This window comes from Bos grunniens, chromosome 15, assembly GCF_055505025.1.
Source record: "Bos grunniens cultivar Pamir isolate PY7600 chromosome 15, Bosgru_T2T1.0, whole genome shotgun sequence".
In the NCBI taxonomy this organism is placed as follows: Eukaryota; Metazoa; Chordata; class Mammalia; order Artiodactyla; family Bovidae; genus Bos; species Bos grunniens.
The window spans coordinates 48,365,207-48,391,997 of NC_141179.1; the positions used below are offsets into that span (position 1 = coordinate 48,365,207).

At 39.7% G+C, this 26,791-nt stretch overlaps 1 protein-coding gene across 1 annotated transcript; it reads right to left on the bottom strand.

Moving 5' to 3' along the window:
* Nucleotides 1-8,673: 8,673 nt before the first annotated feature.
* Nucleotides 8,674-25,744, bottom strand: LOC147357952 (tripartite motif-containing protein 5-like). The gene is made up of 8 exons (XM_086338396.1): nt 25,569-25,744; nt 17,778-18,261; nt 17,110-17,205; nt 15,923-16,153; nt 12,313-12,335; nt 11,001-11,101; nt 10,693-10,719; nt 8,674-10,477 (listed from the first exon to the last, which is right to left on the bottom strand). The coding sequence occupies exons 2-8, from the start codon at nt 18,198-18,200 to the stop codon at nt 9,834-9,836; spliced, it is 1,545 nt and encodes a 514-aa protein (XP_086194522.1). The 5' UTR covers nt 18,201-18,261; nt 25,569-25,744; the 3' UTR covers nt 8,674-9,833.
* Nucleotides 25,745-26,791: the final 1,047 nt, after the last annotated feature.

Consider the following 26,791-nt stretch of genomic DNA (forward strand, 5'->3'; position numbering starts at 1 on the left):
CTGTTGTCCCCTTCTCCTCTGGCCCCAATCCCTCCCAGCATCAGAGTCTTTTCCAATGAGTCAACTTTTTGTATCAGGTGGCCAAAGTATTGGAGTTTCAGCTTTAGCACCATTCCTTCCAAAGAACACCCAAGGCTGACCTCCTTTAGAATGGAGTGGTTGGATCTTCTTGCAGTCCAAGGGACTCTCAAGAGTCTTCTCCAACAACACAGTTCAAAAGCATCGATTCTTCAGCGCTCAGCTTTCTTCACAGTCCAACTCGCACATCCATACATGACCACAGGAAAAACCATAGCCTTGACTAGATGAACTTTTGTTGGCAAAGTAATGTCTCTGCTTTTCAATATGCTATCTAGGTTGGTCATAACTTTCCTTCCAAGGAGTAAGCGTCTTTTAATTTCATGGCTGAAATCACCATCTGCAGTGATTTTGGAGACCAGAAAAATAAAGTCTGACACTGTTTCCACTGTTTCACCATCTCTTTCCCATGAAGTAATGGGACCAGATGCCATGATCTTAATTTTCTGAATGTTGAGCTTTAAGCCAACTTTTTCACTCTCCTCTTTCACTTTCATCAAGAGGCTTTTTAGTTCCTCTTCACTTTCTTCCATAAGGGTGGTGGCATCTGCATATCTGAGGTTATTGATATTTCTCCCGGCAATCTTGGTTCTAGCTTGTGCTTCTTCCATTCCAGCGTTTCTCATGATGTACTCTGCATATAAGTTAAATAAGCAAGGTGACAATATACAGCCTTGACATACTCCTTTTCCTATTTGGTCTGTTGTTCCGTGTATACTTCTAACTGTTGCTTCCTGACCAGCATACAGGTTTCTCAAGAGGCAGGTCAAGTGGTCTGGTATTCCCATGTCTTTCAGAATTTTCCACAGTTTATTGTGATCCACAGAGTCAAAGGCTTTGGCATAGTCAATAAAGCAGAAGTATGTCAGCAAATTTGGAAAACTCAACAGTGGCCGTCACAGGACTGGAAAAGGTCAGCTTTCATTCCACTCCCAAAAAAGGCAATGCAAAGAATGCTCAAACTATTGCACAATTGCACTCATCTCACACGCTAGTAAAGTAATGTTCAAAATTCTCCAAGCCAGGCTTTAGCAATATGTGAACCGTAAACTTCAGTTGTCCAAGCTGGTTTTAGAAAAGGCAGAGGAACCAGAGATCAAATTGCCAACATCCGCTGGACCATGAAAAAAGCAAGAGAATTCCCAAAAAACATCTACTTCTGCTTTATTGACTATGACAAAGTCTAAAGGACATAAAAAAGACAATATTTACACAAAAGGGAAAATAGTAAGATCAGAGAGATGACTTTCTTCTTTTGTGACTGCAGTTTAACTGTTTCTCTAAACATAATATAGCCACAGGGTGTGAATGTTATATGAGAAAACTTCACTTTTCCCAAATAGAATTGGAATGTGAAATTGGGCTTTGTAATATTTCCCAGGAAGTCATCTACTATTATTTAATATAAATACGTCACAATACTAGCAAAGTAAAACCTGAAAAACTAAAGTAACAAAACAATTCTAAAGCCTTGTAGCAATTGGCCTGACAGAGGTGAACTGTATAGGTTCAGAAGACAAGGGTCTAACACTGAGTATGCCTGAGAGGGTGACAAGAATAGGTAGCAGAGGTAACTGTCTCCAAAGTCAACCTTGACGAAATAAGACTTGGTCAGAAGAAGGGAAATTGGGGCGAGGACAAAGATTTGACTCGTGTCATCATGTGCCTGAGAAAGATGCATGCAGATGAATCTTCTTTAGGAAGGAGGAAAGGGGGAAATGCAGAGACTCCTCTAAATTACTTTCCATGTGGGTCTCACAATTTTGTTATGATAATACTTCTCTGACATCCTTTTATATCATTAATACCAATCAAGTAAGATTTTAAAAATAAAAGATATCACTGTTATTAGAAGTCAGATGCTTCCAGATGTTACTTCTAGAAATTCTTCCCATGTGCTCCCCTTGCCTCTGATCTCTTAGCTGAGCTGGTTCTAGGTGGCTGATCCAGCTCAAGGAGAAGGATGAACAGGTTAGGGATGTAAGGAAGTGCAGCAGTTCCCTGTTTCTGGACAAGAGAATTCATGAGAGGCTGTGCCCTAGCATCCAGGCCAGCCCAGGGAATGAGAATTTACCTACACGGTCATGCAGATAAATGACTGTCTTCAGGAAGGTGCAATTCAAACTCACAGAATGGGAAGGAGCTGTGGGTAGATTCAGCCTTGAGAAATAAACATCCCTTCCAAGGAAGAAACAATAAAGTCATTTGCTTTATTCCAACCTCGCTGCTTGTAGTAGTTCCCCTCCCCAGACATATTTTCAGTCAGCACTCTCAGTAGGAAGTCTGCAAGTTGGGCTTTTCCCCCCTTTAGAACAGCTTCCACACAACAAATAAAACTCACCCAAGATTTAATTTTTTCTACTGTGTCTCTCAAACTCTGTCCTCTACAAACCACTCAGTTATCCTCAGACACCAGTGGAAAAGCTGTGATTCCTTGGAGAAGAGTGAAGGCAGGACCTGGGCAGATGTTTTCAGGATTCAGGCAGATGTTTACAGGTCATCAAAGGCCTGACCACCCCTGAGAAGATTCCCAGTAGAAGGTGAGGGGAAATGAAAGTTAAATTCAAGGGTGTGGAGTAAGGGCAGGAAAGGACAAGATAAACTGCAGACCAATAGAAGCTCTCCGTATAGGTTCTATGCCCAATGACAAGGCTTTTGTGCCTGAGCCTCGTGGGTCAGTGATAGTTTTTTTCTGTCTCAGCTCTCCTCCTGGAAACTGTTCTCCTGTCTCTTCTATCCTTTGGAAAACTAAACTTACTGAGCAACTTAATGTCACAGACACCCAACTTGTCTTATTTCCTTACTAATAAGCTGTCTGGAGGAAAGAGTAAAGTTCCCCCCTTTACTCCAGTGAAGACCCACACTGAGGATTTCCCTGAGGCAGCAACACTGCTGTGCTCTTCCCCGGTCCATGTCCATAATCCAAAGTAAGTGAATCTGGTCGGTCTATCCTGTTAGGTCATGTTAGAGGAAATGGCTCAACAAATCTGAAATCACTCAGATGGTCGGTCAGAGGGGCAATCACAGACCAATTGTTCACTGATGCCGACTTTCAGGAGATGGATGTGATATGACCAAATTGACACTTTTCCTAAATAGGCTGAGAAAAATGAAACTGTAGAAGTGTCATTTATTGGGCAATGTCGTCTAATATTATTTAACATATAATCCTTATGACCTTAACATAATAATGATTAAGAAGGAAAATTAGTGAGATGGTTAATTTTATGTGTCAACAAGGGGCTTCCCAGGTAGCTCAGTGGTAAAGAATCTGTCTGCCTATTCAGGAGACCCAGGAGACATAGGTTCAATCCCTGTATTGGGAAGATCATCTGGAGTAGGAAATGGCAACCCACTCCAGTATTCTTGCCTGGAAAATTTCATGGACAGAGAAGCCTGGCAGGCTACCATCGAAGGGGTGGCAAAGAGTCAGACACAACTGAGCACACATGTCAGCAAGACTAGTCACTGGGTGCCCAGATTAGACACTCTTTCTGGGTGTGTCTGTGAGTGTGTTGTTTAGGGATGAGATGAGAAGTGCAGCTGAAGACTCAGTAGTTTGCTTTCCCCAAGTTGGTTGGACATCATCCAATTTGTTGAAGGAATGAGAGCTAAGATATGAGTGTGTGCATACACATACAGACACAGAAATTGGAAAAAAAATCCTCCTGAGAATCTCTTGCCAAATCAAAGGATGTCCAAAGTTGAAGAAACTGGGAATTTTGGGGAACAAGTAGGGATGAGAGCAGATATCCCTGATATACTTTTTTTTTTTAACTTTGATTCTGTTGGAGTCTTTAAATATTAATAAATTCTGGATTATTTATTGGAAATAAAGAAAAGTTGGATTTGTTTAATTAATATTTCTTCTCCCTCTTTCCGGTCTTTTTCTTCTGGGATACACATTACGCTAGTAGTGCCCTTCCTAAAACTGTCAGGTAGCTTTTACAGAATTTCCTTATTTACTTGCTTAGGGCTGGGCTCAGAGAAGGCAATGGCGCCCCACTCCAGTAATCTTGCCTGGAAAATCCCACGGACAGAGGAGCCTGGTAGGCTGCAGTCCATGGGGTCTTGAAGAGTCGGACATGACTGAGCGACTTCACTTTAACGCATTGGAGGAGGAAATGGCAACCCACTCCAGTGTTCTTGCCTGGAGAATCCCAGGGTCCGGGGAGCCTGGTGGGCTGCCGTCTATGGGGTCGCACAGAGTCAGACACGACTGAAGCGACTTAGCAGCAGAAGCAGGGCTCTGCTAGATGTTTGTTGCCGCACGGGCTTTCTCTATTTGTAGCAAGCGGGATCCACTCTAGTTGCGATACGCGGGCTTCTCACTGCAATGGCTTCTCTTGTTGCAGAGCACACGCTGTAAGGTTAGTTGCTTCACGGCTCGCGGGCTCTTCTTTAATCAGGGACCGAACTCATGTCTCCTGTATTGGCTGGGCGATTCTTTACCACTGAGCTACCAGAGAAGTGTTCCTCATTTTTCAGTATCATATTTCTCTTTCCTCTTCTACTTGTATCATTCTTAGATTTCTTTCTGTGAGCTCACAAATTCTCTCTTTCTATGGTCTGCTGTATTGTCAATGTTTTCTAGTGAATTCTTTACCCCGTTGTGTGTGTGTGTGGTGTGTGTGTGTGTGTTCTTCAGCTCCAGAATTTGTTTGGCTTTTCCTTAGGTTCAGTGTTTTTGGTAAAGCATTCCTCTGTTCTGTAATTTTATTTCTGAGCTCATTCAACTGCTTTTCTTAGTTTTCTTATCTCTTTGAGTTTCTTCAAGACCTATTTTGAATTCTCTATCAGTTAGATCAAAACATTCTGTTACTTTAAGTTTGGTCTCTGAAGAATTGTCATTTTCTCTGTGTTGAATGGTTTACTGTCCTTCTTCACACTGTTTGATGAATTGTTCTCTGTGCCTGTGAAATTAAATGACAGATTTTGAGACAGTCCTTTCCTTTGTTTTCCAGTAGGTGGCAACAAGGCTTTGAGCTCTCTTATCTGCTTTGCCTCTGCTTGTATTTGAGAGGTGGCGATTTCCAGCCTCCACCATCTCTGTAGGGCTTCCCAGGTGGTGCCAGTGGTAAAGAACCCCGCCTGCCATCCAGGAGAGACGTAAGAGATGCAGGTTCCATCCCTGGGTTGGTAAGATCCTCTGGAAGAGGGCATGGCAATCCACTCCAGTGTTCCTCCCTGGATAATCTCATGGACAGAGGAGCCTGGCATGGGGTTGCAAAGAGTTGGACATGACTGAGGCACTTTCACTTTCTTATGCCACCAAGGTCATTGTTGCCTTGTTTCTGCTAGATTTGCTGTCATCACCAAGATGATGCACTCTTTCCTTGAATCCAGGATCCCTTGAGACATAGGCTCTGCTATTGGGGGGCGGGGGCGGGAGGGGATTGTGGGGTGGAGGGAAGGACACAGGTAACTGGTCAAGCAGGTCTTCTCAGTATTTAAATTTCAAATGTTAAATTTTTTTTATATGAAAGTGAAAGTCGCTCAGTTGTGTCCAACTGTTTGTGACCTCACGGACTGTAGCCTGCCAGGCTCCTCTGTCCATGGGATTCTCCAGACAAGACTACTGGAGTGGATTGCCATGCCCTCCTCCAGAGGATCTTCCCCACCCAGGGATCGAACCTGCATCTATTACATCTCTCCTAGATTGGCAGGAGGGTTCTTTACCACTAGTGCCACCTGGGAAACCCTATGTTTTTATACATTGTAGTCCATTTAAAGTTATTACAAACAACAATTAGATTTTCCCGTGCTATACAATATATTTTTGTACCTAATTTATTTTATACATAGTAGTTTGTATCTCTTAATCCTATATAAATACCTCGTTCCTCCCTGCTTCCCCATCACCAGTTGTAACCACCAGATTGGTCTCTATATCTGTGATTTGTGTCTGTTTTTTATTTAACTTTGTTTTATTTTTTAGAGTCCACATATAAGTGATAACAAATTTGTCTTTCATTATCTGACTTATTTCAATAAGCATAATGCACTTTAGGTCCATGTATGTTGCAAATGGCAGAATTTCACTTTATTTTATAGGTACGTAATATTCGATTGTGTATGAAAAGTGAAAGTGAAAGTCGCTCAGTCCTGTCCCACTCTTTGAGACCCCATGGACTATCCAGTCCATGAAATCCTCCAGGTCAGAATACTGGAGTGGGTAGCCTCTCTCTTCTCCAGGGAATCTTCCCAACCCAGGGATCGAACCCAGGTCTCTCACATTTCAGGCAGATTGTTTACCAGCAGAGCCAAGGGAAGCCCAAGCATACAGGAGGTGGTAGCCTATTCCTACTCCAGCAGATCTTCCCGACCCAGGAATCAAACTGGGGTCTCTGCACTGCAGGCAGATTCTTTACCAGCTAAGCTACCAGGGAAGCCCCCAAATGATGATGCATACTACAAGCCAGCCAGGAGTTGAAGCTGGACTCTTCTGATCCACAGTCAGCTGTGTATTGTGTATATACACCACAACTTGTTCATTCATCTGTATGGACACTTAGGCTGCTTCCCTATCTTGTCCATAATAAATAATACTGCTGTGAACTTTGGGGTGCATATATCTTTTTGAATTAATATTTTCATTTTCTTCAGACACATATCCCAGGAGTGGAATTGCTGAATCATATGGTATTTCTACTCTGAGCTTTTTGAAGAACCTCTGTACTGTTTCTATAGGGCCTACACCAATTAAAAATTTCATTAATACTGTACCAGTGTTCCCTGTTTTTCCTTCCTAATCACCAACATTTGGTATTTGTGCTATTTATTTTCTCTTTGTATTTGTGGTGTTTTTAACGACAGTCATTATGACAGATGTTAGGTGATATTTCTTTGTAGGTTTGATTTTCATCAAACCTGATGATTAGCAATGTTAAGAATTTTTTCATGTGCCTGTTAGAAATCTATGTCTTCTTTAGAAGAATGTCTATTCCAGGCTTCTATTGATTTGTTACTGGGGTCTTGGTTTTCTTGATGTTGAGTTCAACGAGCTATTCATAAATTTTGATATTAACGCCAGTGGTCATATCATTTGCAAATATTTTCTCCCTTTCCATATGTTGTCTTTTCATTTGGCCAATTGTTTTGCTTGTTGTGCAGAAGCTTTTAATTAGGTCTCAGTTTTTGTTTTTGTTTTTGCTTCTATTTCTTTTGCCTTAAGAGACAGATTCAAAAACATATTGCAATGATTTGTTATGAAAAACTGTCTTACCTACATTCTCTTTTAGGTGTTTTATGGTTTCAGGGCTTACATTTAGGGCTTTAATCCATTTTTAATTTACTTTTGTATGCGGTCTGAGGAAATGTTCAACTCTATTCTCTTATATATAACTGTCCAGTTTTCTCAGCATCAGTCATTGATGAAATTCCAGGACACTTTCTTTAGTCTTTTACTGAGAAAAGAATCTGTAACTGGGAGAAACGTATAGATTTCTATTCTTTTCAGCAGAAGGTGGCTTCATTTCTGGGGTCAGGAACCTCTGTGAGAAAGTGAGTGCCACACGGTGAACTGATCTTTTCTTTTGTATGTAGACATTCAGATCTTCATTTTCTCATAACTAGGCACTTGATCCTGAACTGGAGAACGGGGCATTCCAGTAAAAGAAAAGGCAGCAATGTCCCTGGACAGTCATTTGTCAATAATTCAAGAGTACAAAATTTTCCTAGTAAGTCAGAATTTTAGTCATAGTAGCAGTGGGCAGACAGGAAGGCAGAGGTCAAAGGGAAAATTTAAAAGCCCAACTTTTTTCTGTTTTCAAGAATCAGTACTAAGATATTGAGTGTGCATACAAACACACACACACAAAGAGAAACACTGGAAAAGTCCTCCTTGATAACCTTTCTCTCATCAAAGGTCTTCCTAAAATGAGAAAGTTGAGAATTCCTGAGAACAAACGGGAATAAAAGCAGTGATAGCTTAAACAAATAATCCATTTTATTTCTTGAGAAAGAAAAAATGAACTATGATTTGGTTGGAGGAAGACTGGGGAAAAAATTCCAAAAGACATGGGGATTCCATCAATCCCTTAAAGAATATTCATTTCAGAAATAATTCTTTCATTAATCTCACTAAAGGAAGATAGCAGACTTTTCTCTTCCTTCTTGTGAACTTTCACCTCAATGCAAAAGTCTGACCAGGGCTCAGAAAACATTTATCTGCACCACTGTTAAGAGATCCCATGACTACACTTTAGAGTACTAATGTATCACTGGGAATGTAATCACTGTGAATTTTTTAAAGCTGGACAAACAGACCATGGGTTTCTCTGGTGGCTCAGACAGAAAAGAATCAGCCTACAATGCAGGAGACCTGGGTTTGATCCCTGAGTCAAGAAGATCCCCTGGAGAAGGGCATGGCTACCCACTCCAGTATTCATTCCATGGTCAGAGGAGCCTGGCAGGCTATAGTCCATGGGGTCGCAAAGAGTTACACATAAATGAGTGACTTGCACTTTCAAACAGACCACAAAGTGAAATTCAACTTCAGTGAAATAACATTAATACAGAAAATGTTTAAAATGTGAGATAATGTGGCTATCCAAAAACATTTATTTAGCAATTAGGTAAGATTGAGAAAAAATTGCAATTCTTCAATCAATTTATTCTGTTTCTTAAAACAAAGAAATAATGTTGAAAATAAAGTAATATGCATTCTGAAATTGATTTATTTCAATCACAGTGAGAAGGAAACAAAAAGGAATAGACATTTATACTGGCCTTCCCCTTATGGGCTTGAAATTACAGAAGTTATTGCAAATGTTGTATTGTTTAATTTTCACAATATTAATCAGGTGATTTTTTAAATGAGAAACTGAACTCCATAGAGTTTAGTTTACTTGATAAGAGCTATTATGTAGAAACATAAGAATTATAATAAAATTCTGTGATCACACACACACACACACACACTTTTCTATGGCAGGAAGAGCTAGAGTAGTCTTGACGCAGCACAAAGGAATCGAGGATCTGAAAAATGAGACTTCAGTGAAAAGAACCATAGTATTCCTGAAGGAACAAATCTGTTTAATGAGACACTGACATAGGTTCTTTGTTAAGTAATTAATAGATAAAATATATATTATTGAGACAGTTATATGCTTCACACTGAGTTGCATTTATTTTTTCACAATGATCTTGTGTATGGTACAATTTTATAACAGGATTATTTTAAGAAAATAAATGTATCACTTAAATATGGTATTTAAGTTTACACTTCTAATATGTAGAGACAGGGCTTGAACCTAGACACTCTGAACACAAAACTTTCATTCTTAGTACATATCATGTATGATATTTTTTCCTCAATATCTTAATGAACATGGGCATCATGGATAAACTGAGACACAGCTCAGCACTCACTCTTTAGTGAAGGACTCCTATACTAGGTCTAATATACAAATGTTTTTGAAAAGCTTTCTTTCATTTTCTTAGTCAGTGGCAGAGTAAATGAGATTGTAAAATTTGGCAAAGGTGTTACATCAATACTGCTCTTTCTTTATGGGGCATCCATCATTTTACCATGGAGTACGGAAAAATAATTAAGATTTTCTAACACATACATGATATTGGGGAAAATATGACACAAGGAAAATTGTTCACCCTCCTAATGAATGAAGGATGTTCAAATGGAAAAAAAAGAGAGGCAGCAAGAAAAAAGGGTAAGAAAGTGGCAGATAAGCACAGGTGTGTCAGATGCACCTACAGTAAGAGGCACTATAGAGGAGTGAGTTATGTAAGAAGACTCAACAGCTTGGTGAGCACAGAGTCATGGGGGCATCACAGTTCATAGGATTGAAATATGGAACTATGTTCTGAGGAAAGGAACATGAAGAGAATTTATAAATGGGAAACCCATGGTTGGTGACATTGAGAAATAAGACAGTGCAAGCCTCATAGTCTAGGAAAACCCCAACACGCTGGGGAGAAACACTCAGGGAGAGGGGTAAAATCACAGGACCTGAGAAGGAGGACTCAAAGGTATTATATACAGAACCACGTTTTAACCCTATGACCCAATAGCCATTTTTAGGTTGATATCTTGAATAAACATTTTGAGAATTTCCACAATTTCTATTTTTAGGTTGATATACTGAAAAAGCATTTGGATAATTTCCATTTCCACAATTTCCAAGTTTTGATGGTACTATCATGATATTTTCACATTTTTCACCACAAACCCCCAGGATCCAGGCACGTTTTTTTGACACGTCTACCTCCCAGTAGTGTCTCCCTGATGTGATAACTGGGGAGCCCAGGACACCAAAATCTTCATAATTATCATTCCAATATGCATTAGAGCGTTGGTAACTGAATGCATATCTCACTTGTCTCTGATCCGGAGAAACGACAACATCTGCACTCTTGGGAGAATTCAGGGTCACCTGAACTGTTGAAAAATATAGGCTTGGGTTAGGGTAATGATGTAGTTTTCTTGTGACATTTTGAAAGGGATCTTTAGAATGACTTGACTGGAAAAGTAATATGTTTGTGTGTGTTGGGAGGGAAAACATGGATCTTAAAACATGAGACCTACTAGAAAATGAAAAATTCTAAAAAATGATGACAACAAGGTGGCTTGATTATACTGTGATGTCTCCTTACCCCAGTAGCGTTGCACATCTGTCAGCTCTGAAATGAGAAAAAAAAATCCACAATATTAAATATAAGCAATAGAGTCAGCCCTGAAATCTATTTTCTTCCAGATGAGGGGAATGGCCATGATGAGGTAGTGAACTGGGGAAAGACAGGATGAACCAAGCCCCCGTTCACCCCCCATAAATATGACCACATCATTAGCACATAGTGTCTGGGCTTTGCTGTCTCCATCCACACATAGAAATTGGAACTTCCTACCCATTTTCCCTCTATCAAAGAGGCCCTCCTACACCCACTTGGGTAGCATTCCTCACCATTAATCACACGCAGTATCCCTTTCAGATCAGGAGCTCGAAACACTCTCCTCTGTTCCTTGGGGAAAGATTTTGGCTTCTTCAGAGCCAAGGTTTCACTCCTAGGGAAGACAAATTTGATGCTCACAAATGTGATTTTTTTTCCCCTCTAAACCACTGGCTTGCTATATGTTCACCCTGTTAATGGGCTTGAATTGTCTTTCCTGGAGACCTTGGGAAAGAAGAGAGTGGATGCCTGATCTTGGAGCAAGAAACAACGTTTTCATGTCTCCCTTCCTAGGTACCCTCTGTGTGACCTGGATGCTTAAAATGTCAGAAGGGGAGTTTCTTCCTTCTATAATCAAATCATTAACCCACCACACTCCACCTCCTAGGGATCATATGAAATGATATGAAGCAATGGATTTAACAAAACAAAACTTTGGTATCTAAAAAAAATAGTTTGTGGAACATTTCCTGCACAGATATGTGTTTCCAGGAAGGAGTCAGAAAGTGAGGTTGCAGAATCTGGCTCCTGGGTATTTGAGACATACCAGGTATGAGAACAATCTCTAAAGTCCCAAGATCTTCAAAGAGTGCTGTCCAATAGAGAGGCTCTCAGAATACCCTGAGATTTCATAATCACTAGGAATAATTACAAACCCTTGGAAAAGAAGACATTATGAATAATAAAGTAGTCTGACTTTCATGTGTTTGCAAAGATCTTGATGCTGCCATGTAGGTGTGCAAATGCAGACACAATGATGTTACCTTTCTGTTCTGGTTTCAGAGTATGTGACTAAGATTGATCAATAGTTTGCTCCAGAGCCAAAATATCCCTTGAGATTCAAATCTGTTTTTGGAAACCTAAGCCGAAAAACATACAAGGACTTTGTCTCTTCTGGGAGCAGAAACTAAAATATAAAGGAGTTGTCTCTAATTCTAAGTGTTTGGCAGGAAAAGAAGACTTAACCTTCATATGACAAGTCAAGCACCTACTAAATATGGGAAGCTGAGTTGCATATTGACACAGAGTGTGAATTAATTTTATGAAGTTGTGGGGATCTGATACTGTAATGCCTTATTCTTAATACTGGTACTGACCCAAACTCTGCAACTTCCCACAATCAATATTCTTTAATATAGAATCCAGTCCATTATCAATGTTTATAAAACAATCTAGCCCTGATGTATGAATAGAAATTTAAAATAAGACTATCCTCCATTTTTCTGCCTTGAGCATTGTTTTATCCTAATTGGCTATCAGACAACTGTGAGGGGTTTATTTTATTTTCACAGCATAAATGGACTATCTCTGGTTTCCCACACATACCTTTTTATGATAACATTCGCATCCTAGTGAGAAAAGAGAAAACATGCGTCAAAAAGTAATAAGTCTCCCCACTTCCCAAGCTTATTCACATCCCCATCAGCCATCGATTGTGGGAATAAAAATGGTCTCAATGTGAGAGCCAAAAAGCAGAGACAAGAGTGAAGCCAGTCATTCCAGAAGACACACGCGATGTTGTCAGATTTCCCAAAGGTAAAAGGCTTTGACCCTTGTAGAAGCATGAAGGAGACTTCTAGTATCTGGAGATGAGACATATTTATGGGAAAGACAAAAAGCTTGTAAGTTTGGTGACCCATGAGATGATGTGAATAATTCACAGTTCTTCCCTTTATTCAACAAAAGTGCACAGTCATGTATTATTATTTGCCAAGCATTAAACCAGGCTTCGGAGAAGGCGATGGCACCCCACTGCAGTACTCTTGCCTGGAAAATCCCATGGATGGAGGAGCCTGATGGGCTTCAGTCCTTGGGGTCGAGAAGAGTCGGACACAACTGAGCGACTTCACTTTCACTTTTCACTTTCATGCATTGGAAAAGGAAATGGCAACCCACTCCAGTTTTCTTGCCTGGAGAATCCCAGGGACGGGGGAGCCTCCTGGGCTGCCGTCTATGGGGTCTCACAGAGTTGGACACGACTGAAGTGACTTAGCAGCAGCAGCAAAGATGAATTCATAATCCTAAAATTCCTCAAGCTATTTATACTGCACTTGTTGAGAGTACAAGCAAACAAATATATTACTGTAGGTGGTTCTTTGGTCTCTCTCATCTCATTTTATACACTGTAAGTGATCTCATACTCTCTTAAATCCAGCATACACACAAGTACAGTTGATTTCTAATGCCTTAGTTTTACTCAGCTTTGTCTCTTAAATGCTTGTTAATATATTCGGTTAAACATAAGCCACAGGAATCAGTAACTTAGGATGTCTAATATGTAACTTACTATTCATCAACCAGATTGTCTCCTCTCTTGTACCCCATTTTTAGCATGTTGCCAATATGCATTCAGTCACTGTTCAAAAACTAAAGCATTTATCTGTACTGTAGTCTATACTGAGTCTGGTTAGTCCATGGCTTAACAGTTTTTAGCCATGTAATCTTCTTAATCATCACATAGATTATTAGTTTATTAGTTAGTATAGATATGCACCATTTTATCTGATCTCTTTTTCATGAAGCTTTATTTCCTCCATGTCAACAAAAACAAGAGCAATCAGTGGTTTTTGATAAAAATTCTCTGTGTTAAAGCTCTTTTGTGTGTATCACAAAAATTAAGTGAAATTAGAATAAGTAGAGAAAAAATAAATGATGATGGTGGGGGGTCAATTGCAAATTTATTCAAAGTCTAATTCTTAAGCCCAAAACTTGTCATCAGAAGCTGGCTTGTGTCTTTTGCCAATTCTATTCATTCCACTTCTACTGACTTTATTCTCAGTTTAAAGAGAAGATGAATCTTCTGATATAAACTCCAGAAGAGAACTTTCCCTTCCAGTGTAAGCAAAAGTTCAGAAGCCTGCAGTGGTTAGTTTACACAGAATCAGGTGTCCATAGTAAAATCATCATTGTGTTGTTGCTGGAAAGAAATGAAACAATGTTACAGGAAGAATCTATATTTACTGAAAATAAGTTAGTTTTAGTGTGAAGTAGATCATGGGAGGATAGGAAACAGTGTAATCACTAGAGCAACCACAGGGGGGAATAATTTTTTAAAATATGGTTAGAAAATAGGAAAGCTTAAAATTTTATACCAGGAATATTTCTTTAACACAGAAGAAGCTAGTTAAGAAGAAAGAGAAGAATGAAAACTACAGTAACCAAATAGAAAGCAAATAGTAAAGTTTAAATATAGCTATATCAGTACTTCTATTAAAGCTATCATCTTAATACCCCAATTAAAAAGTTAGATATTGTTGCATGAGATAACAAGGAAGAATTAGTGATTGTCACTTATAAGAGATGTATTTTAGATTTAAAGATACAAATAGGCAAAAGTAAAAAGAGAAAAACTATAGATCATGCAAGCTCTAATGATTTCAAGTTTTTATATTATTATTAGAAAAAAATTGACTTTAAAACAAAAATTATGAACGAATGAGAGGATAATTTTATAATGATAAAAGGTTTAGTACATCAAAAAGGTAAACCAATTATACATGTGCATACACCTAACAATAAAGCTTTAAAATTCACCAAGCAAAATTAAAGGAAAAATGCAGAATTTAACAATAGCAATTGTAGATTTCAAATCACTCTCAAAAATGAGAGAACAATTTATATGGAAACCACCCAGTTATAGAATATATGGACAATACAGTCTACCAACATGACCTGACATCTGTAGACCATTTCACCCAATGAATGGAGAATATACAATCTTTTCATATATAAATTTTTCTGGACATACAATATCTGGGGCCATAAACAATTATCAGTGAATTTAAAAGTTTAAAGGAATAAAATATATATTCTGATTACAATTGAATTAAATTTGAAATCTACAGCAGAAGTAAAATTCAAAAATCACCAAGGATTAGTAATTAACAACACACCTTCAAATATCTACTTTTTAACAATAAGAAATTGCATAGGAAATAGGAAAATAAGTTTATCTGAATAAAAACAAACACTAAATCAAAATGAATGGAAAAAAAACTAAGACACTGCTGCTTATATTATTAAGATGCTCTCAAATCAGTGATGTACTAAGAAAGATAAGTTATTAAAAAACAGTGCACACACATGCACATTACACATGCACACGCAAAAGTGTACAAACACACAAAGAAAACAATAAATGTGAGAGCAGAAATAAATGCGTAAGAAAATTGACAAAATAAACAAAATCAATGAAACAATGCTTTTGAAAAAAATTAATATAATTGACAAAAATAACTAAAAGGAGTAGGGAAAAAAATGAAAGCAAAATCTGGAATACAAAAAGGGACTTCGCTCTGAGTACTATAACTAATTTTATGTTTAGAAACCAGACAACTTAGGACAGACAAATTCCTACAAAAATATACAATAAAGGACTAACGGATTGCAAAAATCTAAATAATCTTAATACAAGTAAAAAGACAGAAAAAAATATGTATATTTTAAACTTTTCCAATAAGAAAAACCCAGAGTGAAATGGCGATGCTGATAAATTATATGGAGTATTTAAAGATAAGTAACACTTCTTCATAAACTGTCTTCAAAAACAGAAAAAAGGTAGAGAATCTCAACACATTGAGGAAAAAAAAACTTCTTGGAATCTGAAGTGAATTTGTCTCTGATAATCTGAATCATGAAAAGGTACTTGATAAATGTTTAGCACTGGACCACAGAAAACAGGGGCTTATGGAAAATCACTGAGCACAATAAATCTTCTCTAGACGGTGAAATGTTTGCAATGAGCTTGATAACAATAAAAATAGAACTTTCCCTTGTTGTTCCTACATTAAATAATTCAGTTATTCTTAGAACCTCTGAAATAGATGCAGAGAAGGTATATTGCAGGGTCAAAGCAACCTCCGCGAGGGCATCAGAAGGGTCACAGGAACATATTTCTCTCATGCCTCAGATGCTGGGGTTCCTTTCCAAGTCTTACCTGCAGCAGCTCCATTGTTGATCCCTGCAAATGGCGCTCCACATCTGAGATGAGATTGCTCACCAACAGCTTCTCTTGGACCAGATCATTCTCAGATTCTGTCAGCTCTTTGAGAATAACTCCCAACTCATCCTTCAGCTTTCTCAGTTCCTTCATCTCCTCACTGTCCAGGAATTGTCTTAGTTGTGTAAACTTTCCCTGGACATTTTGTATCTCATTTTCTATTTGAATCTTCAGGAATGAGAAAAAGACAGAGAGCGGTACTTGGACCACTGGCCTGAGACTGGGAGCCAGAAAAATAACTATTCTGCTTGGGAAGTTCCCACCAGGAGTGAAAGTCTCTCAGTCATGTCTGACTGTTTGCAACCCCATGGACTAAACAGTCCATGGAATTCTCTAGGCCAGAATACTGAAGTGGGTAGCCTTTTCTTTCTCCAGGGGATCTTCCCAACCTAGGGATTGAACCCAAGTCTCCTACATTACAGGTGGATTCTTTACCAGCTGAGTATAAGGGAAACCCAAGAACACTGGAGTGGGTAGCCTATCCCTTCTGCAGGGGACCTTCCCAACCCAGGAATTGAACTGGGGTCTCCTGCATTGCAGGCAGATTCTTCACCAATTGAACTATCAGGGAAGCCCACAAGAGAGTGAAATAGAAGGAGGAAAGCAATACTGGGGGTAGCTGACTTTGTATATATATTTTTTCTCTACACCATATTTCAAAATAATGGTCCCAAGTCTGCACTGTTGAGGGCAACTCAGAGCCAAATGGGATCTCTGGGTGTGGCCAGCCTTCACACATCTGTCCAGGATGCTCATGCCTCCCTCCATTACTTCTGACCCCCTCCCACCACCCTCTCCCAAAAAGTTGAACACTGAGGACAGAACCATGAGCCATTGTCAGATATCTCCCTGAGAAGACTAATAAACTTGATAAGAATGGAATATAAAATTCCCTAGCCATCCTCATCAGAGAGGCCCTCTCTATAAATACTCCCTCTCCAGTATTTATGTTTATTTGTGATATGGTCACTTTTTAATACCACACCGATTACGGGAAGACTGAAGAAAACGATGAGCCAAATGACTTAACTGTCATGGTACAAAGAAAAAGGCAGCTCCTTGTGACCAACCCAAGGTCCTGCATAGATACCTGTCTAACTTTCTCAGGAAGTCTCTCCTCATACCTTCCAAGTAGACATCTCTTCTCTGAGTTTAATTTCCAACTCCTCAGCTTCCTGTTTTTTCCCCTTCAGCCTCTGCAGACATGATTGGAGCTTTTTCTGTGAGAAAAGAATCACACCAGTGTCAAGATATGGGCTTTCTCAGCATCACTATAGTGGATAAATAAGGCTGATTTTCAAAGAGAATAGACTTTACAAAAAATGTGAAAGTGACTAGAATCTGTGACCTACAAGAAGACCTTGATGTTGAATGTGTTCTTTGAGACTCAAGACATAGGAGTCACTGCCCCTTCTCCAAGAGAAGACTGGTTCTCTTTGGTCTGGAAGAAACTTGATTCTGTAAGAAAGAAAAACTTACAGCTCAACCCACCCAGTGTCCTAGTTACCTATCATGTTCAAAAGGGTAATGAGAGTTTCTCATGGCCCCCGATGTGCATGCACTAGCACAAGGAACATGAATGTCTACTTCTGCCTAAGAGTCCATTTGTTTGCTTATACTTGGGTGGAATGCACAGAAATTTTCTTTACATGTCAGAAGGTAGGCATACGAAGAAAAGAGATCACAGGCCTCAAGTCCCTGGTAGCCAGGTAATTAAAGTCCAATGCAAAGTAGAGATTTCCCTCAAGTACCATTTCCTGCTCTGTTTTTTTCCTCCATTCTGGTCTCTTACCTGGTACTCTGGTGCAATGTCCTCCATGAGGAATGTGTTGTGACCTCGGTGCTCCTGAGATCGCTCACAAAGCCAACAAATGACCTTCCCATCCTGCTCACAGAAGATCTGGAGTTTCTCTCCATGGTGAGCACAGAGATTTCTCTCTTGCTCCACCTCTGGGCTCACCTTAACCTCTCGGAGCCTCTGCACTATATTGGCCACATGCCTGTTAGGCCGCAGGTTCCCAGGCTCAAAACTAACTCTGCACACAGGGCAGCTTCTCTTCCCCTCTTGGCCAATTATGGATTCCTTGTTGTTTGCAGTGATACAGGCTTGACAGAAGCTGTGGCCACAGTCAAGGCTCAGGGGTTCTGTCAGAAGCTCCAGGCAAATGGGGCAGGTCACCTCCTCCTGTATGTTCATCAGGATTCCTGAAGCCATGGCAGCGGCTCACCTGCTCCTTATTGTCTTGACTTCTGCCAGTTCTCTCGCTCACAGATCCCTGAATGATTGGAAAGGTTAAAAGTGAAGAGTAAGAAAAGTAGAAGTAAAATGACACTAGTTATCTAGAAATCAAGGATGACCCGAGAACAAAATGTTGAAGGGTAAAAAATAAAAGGTGGAGACATAAAAAAAGAGCTTCTTGACCTGGTAAAATTATTTTTTATAATAATTCTAAACATTTTATTTCCAATTCATGTCACATGACAAATTTCATCTATCCTTATCTATGCATAGTTATTTTTCTTTACCAAAACAAAAACTAGTGAGCTTTTCTTACTAAGATCTGTGAGTGACCCAACATCTATCCTGCTTTTCCTCCTCCATGCTAAAAGCACATCCCCAATGTAAAAAGCCCTAAACCACTTAAGTATTTGGGCCTTTATACCTGTTCTTCTCTCCTCATAGTGTATCAGTATTACTCACTCTTTTTTTTTTAATTGAAGTATAGTTGATTTAGAATGTAGTGTTAGTATTAAGTGAACAGTGAATTATATATATAATACATATATATATATTTATATATATATACATATATATATATATATATAAAATCTGTGCTGTGCTGTGCTTAGTTCCTCACTTGTGTCTGACTCTGCAACCACATGGACTGTAGCGTGCTAGGCTCCTCTCTCCATGGAGATTCTCCAAGCAAGAATACTGGCATGGGTTGCCATGACCTCCTCCAGGGAACCTTCCCAATCCAAGAATTGAACCAGGGTCTTCTGCATTTCAGGTGGATTCTTTACCACCTGAACTTCCAGGGAAGTCTATATATATACATATATACATATAAGCTTCTGGGTTCAGTCCTTGGTTTGGGAAGATCCTCTGGAGGAGGGCATGGCAACCCATGCCATTATTCTTGTCTGGAGAATCCCATGGACAGAGAAAGTTGGAGGGCGATAGTCCATAGGATCTCAAAGAGTCGGACACAACTGAAGTGACTAAGCATGCACGTGTGTGTTTGTGTGTGTGTGGGGTGTGGGTGGGGGGAGCTTTCCAGGTAGCACAGTGGTAAAGAATCTGCTTGCCAATGCAGGAGATATGGGTTTGATCTCTGGGTCAGGAACATTTCTGGGGTAGGAAGTGGCAGCCCACTCCAGCTTTCTTGCCTAGAGAATCCCATGGTCAAAGGAGTCTGACAGGATAGTTCATGGAGTCTGAAAGAATCGGATACAACTGAGACTGGGCGGTCATGGATATGTATATACACACACACACACACACACACACATACATGTATATATATTCTTTCTCATATCCTTTTCCCATTAAAGTTTATTATAAAACATTGAGGATAGTTACCTGTGCTATATAGGAAACCCTTGTTTACCCATTTTAAGTATAGTAGATTGTATATGTTAATTCCAAACTCCTAATTTGTTTCCCTTACCCATCCCCTTTGGTAACCATATGTTTGTTTTCTATGTCTGAGTTTATTTTTGTTTTGTAAATAAGTTTATTTGTATCAATTTTTTTTTTTTAGATTCCAAATATAGGTGATATCACAATATTTCTCTTTCTGTCTTACTTCACTGGATATAATAATCTCTAGATCCATCCATGTTGCTGCAAATGACATTATTTCATCTTTTTTATGATTACTATTCCATTGTATGTATTCTTTAATTATCTGTTGATGGACCTTTAGGTTGCTTCCATGTCTTGGTTATTGTAAATAGTGCTGCAGTGAGTACTGGGGTGGTGCATGCATCTTTATGAATTAGAATTGAATCTGGATATATGTCTAGGAGTGGGATTATAGGGTTATACAGTAACTCTATTTTATTTGTTTTTAAAAGCCTCTGTAATTTTTTCCATGGTGACTGCAAAAATTTATACTCCCACCAACAGTCTAGAAGGATTCCTTTTCCTCTACACCCTCTCCAGCATTTATTATTGGTAGCCTTTTAAATGATCGCCATTCTGACTGGAGTATGACTTTCTCATACTTCAGTACACTCTCTCTTTACATGTTCCTTTATCACATAGACCCTTCTGATGACTAATTATAGTGTAGCTCTTACCACCATTTGTTGAATATTTACAATGATTTCCCTTATTATTATGCCATAATATATGAAAATAGGTTTGTGTATATAGTAAAAAAAAATTCTTTATCAGATGTGAATATAAAGATAGTGACCTACAAAAATCATATATCATCAATACACAGAATGGGAATTCAGAGTCCTCCTTGAGAGACCTCCTAATCCACTGAGTTAGTCAAAGACAAATCAGAGGTGACTTCATGGAGCCAGTTAATACAAGGCAATGAGGGTGTAGAAGTAAGGAGCCCTAGACCAGCTAAGAGGTCCTGGGTAGTCTCAAGTGTGTAAATATTGATTTCATTTTGGTCTAGAAATATGCCAACCAATGACATTGATAGGAGATTAATAACATGAAAGTATGAGGATGGTGAGGAATGAGATGGTGCAAATAGATTCATAGGATCAGATGAGTCAGATACATAAGAAAATAGAAACACAGATGAAATTAATGTTGCTTTGGAGAAAAATATTCTCAAAATACTAAGAAAGATCATTCAACTAATTATTGTCACTAAAAAATTGTGTATTGTCAATTGGACTTATATCCATACATAGAAAGTGGAAACATAGGGTTTAAATAAAATGAATGGGCTTACTATTCACTTAGAAAGTAATAGCAAATTAAAATTCAGTTATATACATATACATATACATATATATATATACACACACACACACACACACACACACACATATACAAGGCTTCCCTAGTATCTCAGATGGTTAAGAATCCATGCTCAGTGCAGTAGACCCAGTTTCAATCCCTGGGCCAGGAAGATCGCCTGGAGAAGAGAATGGCAACCCACTCCAGTATCCTTGCCTGAAGAATTCCATGGACAGACAAGCTAGGCAGGTTACAGTCCATGGGGATGCAAAGAGTCAGACACAACTGAGTAGCTAACACTTGTATATATATATAAAGAGATAGAGAAAACATTACTAGGGAGACATATGTGTTGTTCCGAAATCAAAGACTGGGCGAAATATGGAATTATCCAAAACTTCCAACTTAAAAACATAAGGATTGAACTGAAAACTGAAGAAGATGAAGGAGACATTAAAAGAGAAAGAGAAAAAGTGTGTATTAGGTGAAGGAATGATCTGTTTGTGGAAGATGTATCATCTTGTATGAGTTTTAAAAGGCCAATGTGGCTATATACAGAAGACTGCTAGTCTTGTATTCCAAGAGGCTGCAGTGACATTAAATATGACACTTCCCAAATGATGTAATATTTGGGGACCAATTTCTGAGAGTCAGGAGAAGCGATCAATGTTTTCCCATCAGAGAAGAGTAAGGGCATGACAAGCTGTGCCTTGGGTTGTGAGATGTTGATGGGCCCATTGTGGAATTCGGAAGATCAGGCAGGATGTAGGCACAGCTGCTCAGGGGAGAGATGGTGATAGCTTGAGGGACAAGATGATGAAGGAAATTCTGGGCAGCCCATGAGAGTGAGAGATGAGAGGAGGTAAAGGACAGAACTGGGAGTTGAATTAGATATGTGGGAAAAAGGGTTAATATCAGTCCTGGACATTTTCCTCCTATAAAGATCTTATTGCCCTTTTTTTTTCCTAAGGTTTTTTTTTTTGTTGTTGTTGTTGTTGCTGTTTTTATTGCATGTGTTTCGTGTCTCTGGGAAACCTATTCGATTTCAACAAAGTGAAAAGTCAGCAACCTTTCATGACCACATAGCTGACAGCAAGACTAGCCTGATGTATGAAGTGCATTTGGGCTAGAAAGACTTTGCATGGAATTTACATGATGATTGATGAACATACATCTCATTTTTCACAAGGGAATTGTGAGTCTTCTGTCAAATATATCTGTTTTAGGTCCCTAGAAGTTGTGCTCATGGTCATTTACAAACAGTTCAGATCTTTACAGAACTAGGCTTATCTCACCTGAGGTGGATTCACACACATCCATCTAGTATGGTTCCTTACAAAGCTGAGATGAGAGGGATAATGTCCCTCCTGTAAGGAACATCTCTGAGAGCTCAACTAAAGCAGCTGTGCCCAATGCTATGTCCCCTGTGCTGTAACTCCCAACTAAGCTTAGCCAACCTGGCAATTTATATCATATGAGGTTGTATGGGTAGGATTGGTGATTCCGATTGGAAACCACCACTTGTGGTCAGTCGGTGGAGGTATCACAGAGTGGTAGCCCAGTGATGCTCATTCTTCAACCTGGACTCACTATGGCCCTGTGGCCATAGTCTAAACTCAGAGGGTCTATCAGAGGTTCCAGGCAAAGGGGACAATGAAGCAACCAATAAGAAAGGGAAGCTCTCAAATGATATTCCTGTCTTAATGGTTGCCATAGTTTGATGACAAAAAAAAGATCTCCAGTGTGAGACAGCTAATAAGTCTCTGTTCGCCCTGAACAAGGGAATGAAAGCTACAAAGGCTGCACAGAGTTAAACTGAGACTTACTGAAACTCTCCAGCTGTTCCATGTTCATCCTACATGAAGGATCCTGATAAAGATGAGGCTGAGTCAAAAAGTCTACAAACCATAAATGCTGGAGAGGGTGTGGAGAAAAGGGAACCCTCTTACACAGTTGGTGGGAATGCAAACTAGTGTACTCACTATGGAGAACAGTGTGGAGATTCCTTAAAAAACTGGAAATAGAACTGCCATACGACCCAGCAATCCCACTGCTGGGCATACACACTGCGGAAACCAGAATTGAAAGAAACACATGTACCCCAGTGTTCATTGCAGCACTGTTTACAATAGCAAGGACGTGGAGGCAACCTAGAATTCCATTGGCAGACAATGGATAAGGAAGTTGTGGTACATATACATAATGGAATATCACTCAGCTATTAAAAAGAATGCATTTGAGTCAGTTCTAATGAGGTGGAGGAAACTGGAGCCAAATATACACAGTGAAGTAAGTCAGAAAGAGAAACACCGATACAATATATTAACATGTATATATGAAATTTAGAAAGACAGTAATGACTCTACATGTAAGACAGACAGCCCTCTGGATGGGGAGGAAGGCAGGTGGGAGGGGGTTTCAAAACGGGGGATACACATGTGCACCCATGGCTGATTTATATATGTGTATGGCAAAATCCACCACAAACTTGTAAAGTAATTAGCCTCCAATGGTTATATAAATAAATACATTAAAAATAGATGAGGCTGAAAGTGAACCAGAAATATAATCCAGCTAATGTTACAGATACTTAAAATATGCACTTTGCCCCTGGCTGCAAAGATAAGTGTCCCAGATCACTCTCTGATGAATAAAATCAGAGGTCAACATTATTCAAATCTATGACTAAAACTGTGATCCAAATCTGGTGAGGGGCCTCCAGTTATACCTCAATATTTCAAGATCCAACCAATGCTCAGCTGCATCAAGAACCTATCAAGAATGGAGGATCAGAACATGCATTCAGACATGGGGTGGCAGATTTATTTTCTCTGCAGAGATAAGAGCTAATGTCAAAGTAGTGATCGCCACAACAGACATAGAAGAAACTAGTTCTCACAAATGAAGAATGATACCCCACCACTACCTAAACAGTGACCCATTGTCTCCCCGACAAGCAGGAAGACAGATGTGGGAACATGAATCACATCTGCCTGAGAAAAACTTCAGGTCATTGCACCTTACAGGTTGGTCATCTGACATTTGAGCTCATGAGAATACAAACTCACAATATCTCAGAGGTACCAACTACAGATCAACAAAAAAGGACATAAAACTACAATAATTATGTAAAAGTCCAAACAGGAAATTTATAAGCAGAACTTTCTTCTCTGATTGCAGTAAAGCTGTTTCTCTTAATCTGATAGAGCCACAAATTCCCGATGATAGATGGGAAACCATCAGTATTGTAAATTAAATTGGAAAGTGAAATTGTGCTTTGTTTTATGTGCCAGGCAGTTTTCTACTATTATATAGTATAAACTACTTACAACACTTGCAAACTAAAACCTGAAAGAGTAAAGTAACAAATCTATTTGAAAATCATGTAGTAATTACGATGACAGAGGTTCACTGTGTGAATTCAGAAGATGTTTCTAACATCTTCTGTGGCTGAGAGGGCAACAAGGAATTTGTAGCAGAAGTGATAATGTCCAAATAAGATTTGATCAACAGAGTAGAGGTCATGGTGAGAAAAAAGATTTGACTTCTGCTTCTGTGCCTTGAGTACAGTGGGTACAGCTGTACCTTCTATAGGAAAGAGGAAGGTAGATAAACACATGATTTCTCCAACTTAACTTCCCTCATAAGTCTCATGATGTGGTATAAGAATACTTTTCTAACATCTTTTGCTATCCTTAGTAACAATCAAGTAACAAGTCTTTAAAACTTAAAGTTAGATGTCACTGTTACTAGAAATTAGAGGCTTCCAGATGGCACTTCTGGAAGTTTTTCCCAAGCGCTCTCCTTGCCCAATCTCTCAGCTGAGCTGCTTCTGGGTGGCACATCCTGCTGAAGGAGAAGCAGGAACAGGTTAGGGATGTAAGGAAGTGCAGCATTTCCCTGTGTTAGGACAAGAGAATTCATGAGAGGCTGCAGAGCCCGCCAGATGTCACAGCATCTGGTTCCTGAACATATGAAAACCTAGGGAATGAGAAATGATCTGTACAGCCATGCAGAAATACTGTATTTCTACACTGATAGAATGGCAACCCACTCCAGTACTCTTGCCTGGAAAGTCCCATGGATAGAGGAGCCTGGTAGGCTGCTGTCCTTGGGGTCGCGAAGAGTCAGACACGACAAGCGACTTCACTTTCACTTTTCACCTTCATGCATTGGAGAAGGAAATGGCAACCCACTCCAATGTCCTTGCCTGGAGAATCCCAGGGACAGCGGAGCCTGGTGGGCAGCCGTCTGTGGGGTTGCATGGAGTCGGACAGGACTGAAGCGACCTAGCAGCAGCAGAAGCAGCAGCAGCAGCAGTAATGAAAATATCAGGATGGGAAGACCCTTTGGCCTTTGACCTGTTATTGAAGGAAGTGAATTTCTAACTCTGAAAGACCAAAGATTCTGCCTGTTTTCAGTGTGTTCGATTCGTACTTACAGAATACAAAGTTTCTATGGGTAGATTCAGCCTACAGAAATAAACAGTCCCTCCAAGGAACAAACAAAGCCTTTCTTTTCTTCCAATCACCTTTCTCCTAAGAATTCCCCTCCCCCAGACTGATCTTCAGTCAGCAATCTAACCAGGAAGCCTGCAAGCTGGGCCTTTTCCCCGTTGAGAACAGCTTGCAGACAACAAATAAAACTCACCTAAGCAGGTTCCGTTTTTTTCTTGTGTATCTTTCAAATTCTGCCCTCCACAAACCGCTTAGGTATCCTCAGATATGAAAGGAGAAGTTGTCATTCCTTGGAGAAGAGTAAACACATGTCTTGGACATATGTGTTCAGGATTCACTTGCCTCACCAGGGGCCTGAAGGAAACTGAAGGTTAAATTCTAGTGGGTGGAGTTTGGCCAGGAAAACAGAAGAGGAACTATAAGGCCAGCAAGAGGCATCCACATAGGGCCTCTGGAAACTAACAAGGCTTTTTGTGCCTGCATTTGGTGAGTCAGTTCAGTTCAGTTCAGTTGCTCAATCATGTCTGACTCTTTGCAACCCCATGAATCGCAGCACGCCAGGCCTTCCTGTCCATCACCAGCTCCTGGAGTTCACTCAGACTCATCCAACGAGTCAGTGATGCCATCCAGACATCTCATCCTCTGTCGTCCCCTTCTCCGCCTGCCCTCAATCTTTCCCAGCATCAGAGTCTTTTCCAGTGAGTCAACTCTTCGCATCAGGTGGCCAAAGTACTGGAGTTTCAGCTTTAGCATCATTCCTTCCTAAGAAATCCCAGGGCTGATCTCCTTCAGAATGGACTGGTTGGATCTCCTTGCCGTCCAAGGGACTCTCAAGAGTCTTCTCCAACACCACAGTTCAAAAGCATCAATTCTTCGGCACTCAGCTATCTTCACAGTCCAACTCGCACATCCATACATGACCACTGGAAAGACCATAGCTTTGACTAGACGGACCTTTGTTGGCAAAGTAATGTCTCTGCTTTTCAATATGCTATCTAGGTGGGTCATAACTTTCCTTCCAAGGAGTAAGTGTCTTTTAATTTCATGGCTGCAGTCACCATCTGCAGTGATTTTGGAACCTAAAAGAATAAACTCTGACATTGTTTCCACTGCTTCCCCATCTATTTCCCATGAAGTGATAGGACCAGATGCCATGATCTTCATTTTCTGAATGTTGAGTTTTAAGCCAACTTCTTCACTCCCCTCTTTCACTTTCCTCTTTCACCTTCATCAAGAGGCTTTTTAGTTCTTCTTCACTTTCTGCCATAAGAGTGGTGAGTCAGTGAATGCTTTTTTTCCTATCTCAGCTCTTCTCTGAGAAGCTATTCTCAAGTCTCTTCAAAATAATCAGTCCTTTGGAAAACTTAGGCTTCCTAAGCAATGCAATTTCACACACCCACCTTGTCTTGTTTCCTA

What these genes read in the sequence shown, in the direction of transcription:
- LOC147357952 (XM_086338396.1), bottom strand. Translation starts at nt 18,200, where the DNA reads ATGGCTTCAGGAATCCTGATGAACATACAGGAGGAGGTGACCTGCCCC. An exon ending in GCGAATGTTATCATAAAAAG is followed by an intron (nt 11,102 to 12,312) that starts GTATGTGTGGGA and finishes TGTCTTCCCTAG; the next exon opens with GAGTGAAACCTTGGCTCTGA. An exon ending in GATACTGCGTGTGATTAATG is followed by an intron (nt 10,720 to 11,000) that starts GTGAGGAATGCT and finishes TTCTCATTTCAG; the next exon opens with AGCTGACAGATGTGCAACGC.